This window comes from Apostichopus japonicus, chromosome 8 (assembly GCF_037975245.1).
Source record: "Apostichopus japonicus isolate 1M-3 chromosome 8, ASM3797524v1, whole genome shotgun sequence".
Classification (NCBI taxonomy): Eukaryota; Metazoa; Echinodermata; class Holothuroidea; order Aspidochirotida; family Stichopodidae; genus Apostichopus; species Apostichopus japonicus.
Window position 1 is genome coordinate 2,332,137 of NC_092568.1, and position 10,150 is coordinate 2,342,286.

The following is a 10,150-nucleotide window of genomic DNA, read 5'->3' on the forward strand; positions in this document are numbered from 1 at the left end:
TGTCCTTTAGTATCCTCCACACTGATCACACGGCCATTAAATGTAGGACTTAATGGAGCATGCCAGTCATAGTATAATTAAGCGATATTCGAATGCCTAGCGCAAATGTATGAAACCATCAGATTCCTAAGTATTTTTTGTTCCCAAAATAAAATATAAATACTGTTTGACATGATTTGCAACTCAGTTCACTAAATCAAATGTTAAAAAAACATTGCAGTACTTGTCTGCACTGTGTGCGACTAATTACCATCAGTTACGTCCACAAAATATGCATTTGAAGTTGGTATGCTCATCGATTGCCTACTTGTGAATTGTTAACGTTTATCTGGTGTTTATATATTGATAATTGCTATCAATGGGTACAAAGTTACTCCGTAATTACACACACAAGCCTTCAAAAGAAATTGACATCAACAACATGTCTACTGTTTTATTGAACTGACGTATATGATGGAGTATATCGTTTGGTGTAAGAATGTTCTGGTCCTCACCTTGCTGGCATCTTTGGCAGGTAAGTTCTCATTTCCAATTTTTAATTCAGATCTGGAAGGTCACTTGATGTTAATCGAATTAGATTCGATAGTTAAATGCCCGGTTAGTACTAATGCCACTTAAAGATCGACACTTACTGAAAAGGGTGTAAAGCCACGGTTATTTTGATGGGGAGGAGGGTTCATGACGAAGTGGCGACAGCTCTTTTACTTGATGTGCTCCCCCCCCCCCCCACCCTTCCCTCCTCACCGGCATTCAGATTAAATATCATAATAGACAAACCCCAGGATGTTTTTCATTCGACAATAGGCCACTTTACTAAATTTGCCCCAATGAAGTTTCCCCTGATCTCATAAGGTAGCAAATCGACGCTACAGATGGAAAGAGTTATTTCTTCTAAGATCGACGTTTATGTTTGGCATGCTTGTGTAAAAACAGAGGGAGCCACTTCGGGTTCCGGTCACAACTACCGTTTACCACTGGGTCCCTGTTTTTGTAAGTATAATATGAAAAAGAGAATGCACTACTCTTTATCCCACATTTTCGCCTGCCCCATTAAAGTCTCCTGGGCCCATGTCATTGCTGATATCGGACCCGGGCTCTAGCCTCAACTGACCGCCCATACTTTTTTTCGCCAGACCTGTGTAAAAGTAAGATCTCCTAATGTATTCCATTTTAACATTTATTCATACAGCGCATTCATGGATACCCATGACCAGCTCATACCCTCCCTCGGCCACCTTTATCATGTTGGTATTATGAATGCCCTTATTCCGCTGATGAGTTACCGGTGTAGGGGATGTACAGCCATTTTATTGTCACTAACGACTAGACCTTCGCGTGTTTTGAGTCCTTTAAAAGTATGCGTGTTTAATGATTCATGATCACTGATGGCCCCCGATTTAAATTTGACACCAACCCTTGCTAGGGGTTATTTCAAACTGATATCTACATCATGTTCCTTTTCTTCTAATCAGAAAGAGCTCTTTTGATGTTATCATAACTATTTAAGTTTCTATATTTTTTACAGATTCCCAGTGTCCTAATGACAGGGGTCCTCTAACAGTATGGCTCGGTACGTTTAAGCCCTTCATGTCCTGAAAACTGTCAGTGACATATCTATGCAAGAGATTGTTCATGCCTAAAAGCTCTATGGTTAGGTGATCTATAGTTGTGCATAACCTGTGTATGAAAGGACCATACTAGTTATTCACTTTAACAAAATGATTTTCATATAACCCCACACGTGAATATATCTCCCCTAACCGCAAAGGTTTACGCAAGGGGCAGTAATTAGAAATGTGACTTTTTTTAGGGGGCCGGAAGAGAAAAAGTTACCTCAAAACTTTCCGACGAATGGACCCCCTGTGTATTCCGTACCACGAATTCCAGTATTTTATTGTTTTTCAACAAAGGAGACTGTTTAATTACATTTTCTTCTTACTTTTCAACAGCGCGGTACATTTCTTAATATCAGGATTATTTAATTTGTTAACAAAAAGGCACTTTAAATAACAAATACCGTATTTACAATAATTTAAAGGGTACATCTATTACGAATAAGGGAACTTATTACTTCTGAAAGTGGCACTTTTGAGGTTTTTTACATACCTTTTGGAGGTGGATTGGGGAGGGCAGATGCCCTGTGCATCGCCTGGTATTCAATATTGCACTGATTATGTCATGTAGCAGTAACTAACAGAATGTGTAGTTGGGGATGGGGAAACGGGGGGGGGGGGGGCGAGTGGTGTGTGGTAGAGGGTTCAAGAAACAGGGTGACGCCACCACGTAGTGCTAGTGTTCACATGTATTGATTTGAATGTTGACGTAATCATTTCTGGTTATACCTTTTAGCCGATGCTACTAACTGTCAAGCGGACGCCAAGCACTGTGAGAGATTTGGAATGGAGTTTGTGTGCTCAGAGGAAATAATTAATCCCCACCCTAACGCGACTTGTCAGGAAGGTGTTAAAGCCTTGTGTTCATACCCACCAATCCCTAGCCCTTTGGTGGAAACCCCAGCTTCAACCTTTAAGACCCTAGCGTACAATGTATGGGAGCTTCGATACCTCTATTACCAGATTGGACAACGGGAGAGGACATGCCGCATTATCCCAGAGGTCCTGCGCCGCCATCCCGACCTTGATGCGATAATATTCAACGAGGCCTTCATGGGTGGATGTATTGGTGGTTTTAATCTTTCATATTCCGGTGAAAAACTGACCTTTCGGAACGTCCTGAAGGAATATGGCTTCTCATACATTACCGCTACGATAGGTAACTCACCCACTCTCAGAAAATTCGAAAACGGAGGTATCTTCATTGCATCTAAGTGGCCCATACTTGAAGAAGATAATGTCATATACGAAGCCACACAGCCTCTCACCGCTGATGACCTCAGTCAAAAAGGAGCGTCTTACGCCAAGATACTCAAAACCGTCGATTCCGTATCCCGTGTGTATCACGTGCTTGGAACTCATCTGCAGGCGACTGATAACATCGGCTCCGATAACGTCCGACGAAATCAAGCTCGAGAAATGCACGAGCTGATGTTATCGAAGAATATACCCCCTCACGAGCCAGTCATCTACGGCGGCGACCTGAACGCCGACAGGTTATCGGAACTCGGGGCTGATATCTTTGAAATTCTAGACGCTAGCATGCCAGAGATAGTAGGGGAACAACAGTACACCAAAGACAAATCTATTAACGACATATATGACGGAGGGAGTAGCCAAAAATGGATAGATTACGTATTGTATAGCAACGCCCATCTACAGCCGAATTCAGCTACCACACAAGTCGTCATCCCGAAGTCTGACCAACCCTTTGGTGTTTGTCTCGATGAATTTCGAGTTTGGCCAAGACCACTTTATTCGGATAATTCCAGATGCCGAACAGTAAAAAATATAACCGATTTGGCAGACCATTTTGCTGCTATGGGAAGTTTTGCGTATCCTGAAGATGTTGAAATAGTTACTACACTACCCCCTTCTAAAGTACCAACTCAGAGCCCTGCTCCACCTACCACTATCAATCCAGAAGGTTTGTGTTACGTGTTATCACGTGACAGGAGAGACTCACGGTCACTTGTATTTTCTTCACATTTTAAATTCGTACAAGGTGTTTGTAAACGAGCGATAAATTTTAATTATCAGGTCTTTCATTGCATTGCACTATATCATTGAGTTTAATGAGGTCGGTAAAAATGTCCAGGGAGGTGGTGTTACAGAAGAGACAAGGAGCAAGTTTTAAATATAAACCAGGCATTCAGTCAGAGTTCAACCAAGTTTACTTCGGTGGGGGAGGTCGGGGGAGTGAGGGGACCACATTTTCCCCCTGATATGTCCATTATTGTACTTGAAGAAGGGGCACAGATGTATTGCTATTTGTTATCATTTTAAGGCCCGGATAAGAGTATTTTTCATGCTTTCCCTTGGATCCATGCTTATGTTGTTGGCTTGAAAAGTAAGTCCGGTTACTTTCGGGCGACACGGCCTCTTTTTTCTTTTGTTTTGCAATGTTATTGTGTCAATTTCTCTTTGTATTTTATTTCAGATCAATGCCCAGTAAGATTCACCGATCTTTCAGTGTGGGTTGGTAAGTGCATGCACCATCATTTGTCATGATTTTATGTATTACAATAATGATGCCAGGCAGTTTGAAACTTTCAACATGGAAGGGGGTCGTCTGTACAGAGAGGACTGATCTCACACAATTTCTTCACGTCCTTGAAAAACTTTCCAACGAATAAATTGTCATTAATTACTTCATCCTGTAAAAGATAAGGGCCGGAGGTCAGGGGTTAATATTGCTGACTGTATTTGCATTTCTAACATTTTAACCTAAACTTACAATATTAAATTATGGCATCATTAGTTCTATCAGTCAACTCATTGAAATCGAAACGAATTAAAACTTATGACGTACTTTCTCGTTATATATATATATATGTTTTCCTTGCTTTCCTTACTTTTATATTTTAGATGACGCTCCTAATTGTCATGCAAACGAGTCGTACTGTAGTTACTTCGGACTGAATTATATCTGCAAGGAAAACTTTCAAGATAACTCCGCCAATGCAACGTGTACCTCGGGTACTCGAGTTAGATGCGGTTACCCGCCGTCAACGATCGAACTGGTCTCAACACCTGTCACTACCTTAAAAGTGTTATCTTACAATATATGGGAGTTAGGCTATTTTTACTATCAGAACGGCCAACGGGAGAGAACTTGTCGCACTATACCCGAGGTACTCTCTATGCAACCCGATCTAGATGTCATTGTGTTCCAAGAGGTGTTTATGGGAGGATGCTTCTCCCCTCTTGCCTCTTTAAATAGATTGACTCTCAGAGAAATTTTGACCGAATACGGTTTCCCTTACTTCACGGGTACTGTTGGCATCCCACGTTCGAATCCCGTAAAGCTCGAAAACGGCGGTACTTTCATTGCTTCAAAATGGCCGATTCTAGAGGAGAGCCAATTGGTTTTCAGAGATGGAGATCGTCTGAGTATTGACGTTTTGATGGCAAAGGGTGTCATGTACGCAAAGATTGAAAAAACTATCGAGGACGTATCCAAGATGTATCACGTGTTTGGTACTCACTTCCAGTCTGGAAATTACCACATCCAAGATACCATACGTATCATGCAAGCAGTGGAGATGTATGACTTCCATAACAGTTTCAACATTCCACCAGAAGAGCCTGTCATTTACGCCGGTGATCTGAATGCTAACCGAATCGACAAACCTCAGCACGCCGCTGATGTCATTGCTGCTCTTAGGTCCACCATGCCGCGGATAGTAGGGGATTCGGAATACACATTCGATGCTGGAACGAATGATGTATTCTGGGATATCATCTCAGTCAGGTCATGGTTGGATTACGTCCTATTTAGCAACGAACATGAACAACCAGTGAGTTCAACCATTGAGGTTGTTCGTCCAAAGGCAGAAGCTCCGATGGAGGTTTGTCTGATCGCGCCGTTAGCTCGTGCGCCTGTGTATGCAGATTCGAAGAGATGCGCTAGAAGTAGGGTGATCACGAATCTGGCTGACCATTATGCCGTACTGGGTGTGCTAGACTATGATCAGTCAAAGAGAACAACAACTGCGACGGTGGAAATTCCTGCAAGTACCCAAGCGGGGACAGGTGGCAATTTGGTCGCTTCAATATATCTACATATGATACCAGTATTATGCTTTTGCTTAATTTTGATATAGAATAGTTAACCATTGTTCAAGTAATTAACATCGTTGCATGTACATTGATGTGACGCAAGTTTAGGTCACATGGAATCACTTTGCTTGTTCTCTTTATCATGATTTTCTGAAAACCCTTCCAAGCGATTGTGGAGCCATTCTGTTAGCTAAATATAAAAATGCATTGCATAAATCATAACTATTCTATTTCGTAAGGGTGGATGTTGCTTTAGTAAGAGGGGAAGTGTGGTGGGTGGTTCGAGTCGGAAGGAGGACGAATTGAATGTTGCCCCCTCTCTCCTCTACATTTTTGGTGGCCTTCTTATTTTGTTTACAATATTAACTCGCAAGTGCTCTCATTAAGTGATATAGTACTTAATAAATGACATTTGAAAGTTAACTCATAGAGTCTGGCTTAGAGTAGATCAAGAAGATACGGTATTACCTTTCATCATTGTCGAAACTAGCTGAAACACTGCTCCCACTATACCTGACTATACCTGCGATAATATCGAACATGAATTGGTTGTATAAACTTTTGAGGATATGTATATGATGAAAACGTTTTCAGCCCCTCGTTGCTTATTCCACAGCCTACCTGACACCGCTTCGAATACCCGCATGGGCAGTGGCAGCTCGAAGGGGATAGGGTATTCCCCAATCAAAACGCTTGTTCCCCCCCCCCCCCACTCTCTCCAGGTCCTGCGTAATTCCTCTTTCTGACATGTAGTTTTGCGGTCCAAATTCGCTGCATAGGCGAACAAGATCTATTTACAAATGCTGCAGCTTATAGGGGCCCTGCACTGCCAGCCAATAACATTGTACAGTTGTAATTATATAGATATTTGTCATATTTCGAGACGTTTCATGTAAAAGAAAAATATTCATTAATAAAATTTGCGTGGGACGGGCCGTGGGGTGGGGAGTATGGCGTGTTCCCTACCCCGATACATTTCCCCGTGATTTGCACTTTATACAGGTGCGTTTTTGCTGTTCCAAATGTTTGTCCCAAACTGTTTGCTTGCCTTCCCTCCCCCCCACCCCACCGCTCGACCCCCAACTGTGGAATTTCTGGTGCCGCCATTGAGTACGGGCCAACTCTTGCTTCGACAAGCTCATTTTATATGTACTCGCTCCTTAACTTGCAACCTCTAAGCAGAATATTGCTTAGAATGCATTTGATGGAGTTTTACATTTGTGAATCGAAGATATTGGTTTTTCTCATAAAAATAGAAGCTTTCATTTGGGTTGCAAAGTGGAATATGCTTCGGCAAAAAAGAAAACGGAATGAATTATTTGCTTTATTAATTTGTGTTTGTATCAAATAAAATTACATCGCATTTCATTGATTTGTATAATTCGTCACTTCCTTTTTAATTTAATCATATTATATAAGAATTGAGAACAAAGGAAAATTGACTAGTAAAATGAACAAATAGATATTTGGCTAGAACAGAATTTTAACCAGTTACCTCAGCGTTACAATTTAAAGAAGCCCGATCGCATTTCATTTCTATAAAGACAGCCAGTTTCATAGTATCTTTAATAAACTTCAATATGATTCATTGTACAGCTCGCTCATCCCAGTGCAATCACTTGCGTCTATGAACACTATTACCTATGAAGTGAATGCTCTCGTCTTTTTATATTAATTATCCCATACAGTAGCTACACCTATCTTTCCGAAACTAGGTTTCAACCGTCCCAGGGAAATCGGGAGATTCAAGACGGGCAATTGAGGTAACAGGAAAAGTTGGCCAATTATAATGTACCCTGATGTCAACCAATGAAATAAACCAACAATCTTCGGCAGGATGCGGAATATAATATACACTTTATGCGATATTTTCCTTTTGTTACATTTCCTTTAAGAAGAACGTTGAAGTAGCGCTATGCGTTATTGGTTTAACAATATGAGTTTCATGGTATTCATCATACCAAGACGATGTGTAGGGTGGCAAGCTTGCATGATGACGTTAACTGTGAAAAACCAACCAGTCAATGCACATTCAAACACATTCAAGCATAATCAAGCATAGTCAAGCATATTTAAGCACAATAAACCATGACACCTAACTGGTATGATCACGTGCTGCGTTATCAGTCAAGCACATCCAAGCATAGTCAAGTACATCAAGTATACATGGCATTCAACAGGCGCGTATCCAGGATTTTCTAACCCGGGGGGCGCGAATTACTATCTAAGCGGAGCGCCACCATCAGTTGGCGCGGAGCGTACAAGAAAATTTCTGGTTTTGATAACCCCCAGATCACCGGAAATGGCACTTCTCGGGCTTGAAAATGACCAACCAGATGTACACTTTTGCCTGAGAACCAAGTATTTCCCAAAAGTTTTTTTCCATCCATAACCTTTTTGAAGATTGTGATCAGTCACACATCATGTTCGACCTCATTGCATGTCCTATGGATCATTGCCTTTGTAGGTGATTCTACGTCACGGCCCACAATATCCGAAAGCCCCACTTTTCAAGGTTTTAAGGCTTAAGCCCATTATTTTTTTGAGAATTTGAAAATTCACACTTTTCGTGAATAAAAATCACCTCAAAACATACCCATAATGTTGCACAAAATTCAATCTATGGACAACTAATATAGAAAAACCTCCTTGAACCCCTAATAGACAGGTCAAAATTGCACGAGTAGAGGAAAGTATGATGAAGAATGTTGGTGAGGAAATTTTCGAAAATTCAGACACAGTTAATTTATTGGTGTATAGAAATATTAAAACCTGTTATAATGGCTATTACAAAACTTGGTTGAAGGCAAGGGCGGCGGAAGCACTTTGAATCTGGGGGGGCACCAACGTGGAAGGGCACGTTGCAGAAATTCGATTGGACTGATGCAGCCTGATATTAAGTACCCTTTATAACTCTTATTGTATTATCTTATTTGCGTATACACATCACTGCATCAACCCCCCCCCCCCCTCAAGGAAACAATGCATACTAGCACTGCAGTATCTAATGTGCAAATTGGGAAACAAGGAAAAAGACAAAATGATGTGAAATCATTATAAAGTCCCAGTCCCTGCACACGCGATCGATACATGCATGAAAGCAAATGAAATATGTCAATAAACTGAAAGAAAAGTAATTTTCTATGTGTTTTTCAATGGTTGAACTGATATTATTATGATCATTATTATTGTAACGACTTTCCCAATAATTCTAACCAATTTGGAAGGGTTATAACACGGCAAATGATTGTATGCTATTGGCATGCGATGTAGTAACCAACGCATGCCTACATGATATGCACATTAACATGTTGAACGCGCGCGAAGCGCGCGAAAAACTTTGGTAATATTTTTCGGGCAAGTCGTTACAGCCCCCCAGATCAAATTGGGCTCCTACGCCTGTGGTAGTAAACATATAAAACTTCCCGAAATATTTCATTCGACGTGGGTTTCGCCTTGTAAACTCTTTTTTTATTTAGAAATTTTTATGTAGAAAAAGGGCACATTTTTAATCTGAGGAAAAGTGGGGGGCACGTGCCCCCTGTGCCCCCCCCGGTTCCGCCGCCCTTGGTTGAAGGAAATGAAAAATAGCAGATATTTCCGATATCAGGTATATCGAAACCGAACACTACATACATAGGCGTAGGTCCCGTAGAAACCGGGGGCTGCAGCCCCCCCCCCCCCCCCACCAATTTTTTTCCCATTTTTTCGGGCATCTACTGAAAGAAAAATAAATAGCAATGAATAGCTTAAAAATGATCTCCTTGGTAATTAAAATAAAGTTCTAAGCTTGGCCGACATTACTACTGTAAAAGAGAGTTTTGACATAAATGGATCTGTATGCTTTTTCTCCATCTACATAAGACATTTGGTTGTTTACATTAGCATCCGGCGGTATACTGTGCAACTTTCAGGGACCGTAAGGTACACGATGCCATGCGATGTAATAACCGATGCTTGCTTATATGATATTGACATGCGAAAAATTTTTGCTTTTTCTTCGGGCAAGTCGTTACAGCCCCAAATCCAATTGGGCTCCTACGCCTTTGACTACACACATAGACAGTTTTTGAGGCTGTTCATCGTGGAACATGCATTTCAATGCTCACTGATATGATGTTATATCTGCACTTTGCTTTACAAATTCGAACAGGCGTGTAGCGAGTAATTGCCAAGGGAGGGGCGAAGCCTGTAGGCAAACTATCTAAGCGAAGCGCCACCATGAGTTGGCGCTAAGCGTACAAGAAAAATTTTGGCCGAAAATACCTCCCAGATCGCTGGAAATGACACTTCCCAGGCCTTGTAAGTTGCATCTAAGCATTGTCTATTTTGAAATTACTAGCGATGTCATAAGGAAAATTTGCTCAAGGGGGGGGGGGGTGGCGGTCGCCCCCTTCCCGAATGCGTCATGTTCCCCGACGACTCGGTCGAGTTCAAGACCAGCCACAGTTGGTTCCATATAGCACAATTGTACA

The 10,150-nt window shown here is 41.5% G+C and overlaps 1 protein-coding gene across 1 annotated transcript; it reads left to right on the forward strand.

Moving 5' to 3' along the window:
* The first annotated feature begins 354 nt into the window (after positions 1–354).
* On the forward strand, positions 355–7,047 carry LOC139971391 (uncharacterized). The gene is made up of 5 exons (XM_071977767.1): positions 355–514; positions 1,526–1,570; positions 2,350–3,540; positions 4,054–4,095; positions 4,482–7,047. Exons 1-5 carry the CDS (start codon positions 451–453, stop codon positions 5,717–5,719), a joined length of 2,580 nt encoding a protein of 859 aa, XP_071833868.1. The 5' UTR covers positions 355–450; the 3' UTR covers positions 5,720–7,047.
* The last annotated feature ends 3,103 nt before the right edge of the window (positions 7,048–10,150 follow it).

Excerpts from the sequence above, each read along its gene's own strand:
- LOC139971391 (XM_071977767.1), top strand. The coding sequence starts at position 451 with ATGATGGAGTATATCGTTTGGTGTAAGAATGTTCTGGTCCTCACCTTG. Across the intron at positions 1,571-2,349 it reads TCCTCTAACAGTATGGCTCG|CCGATGCTACTAACTGTCAA; the intron begins GTACGTTTAAGC and ends TATACCTTTTAG. Across the intron at positions 4,096-4,481 it reads CGATCTTTCAGTGTGGGTTG|ATGACGCTCCTAATTGTCAT; the intron begins GTAAGTGCATGC and ends TTTATATTTTAG.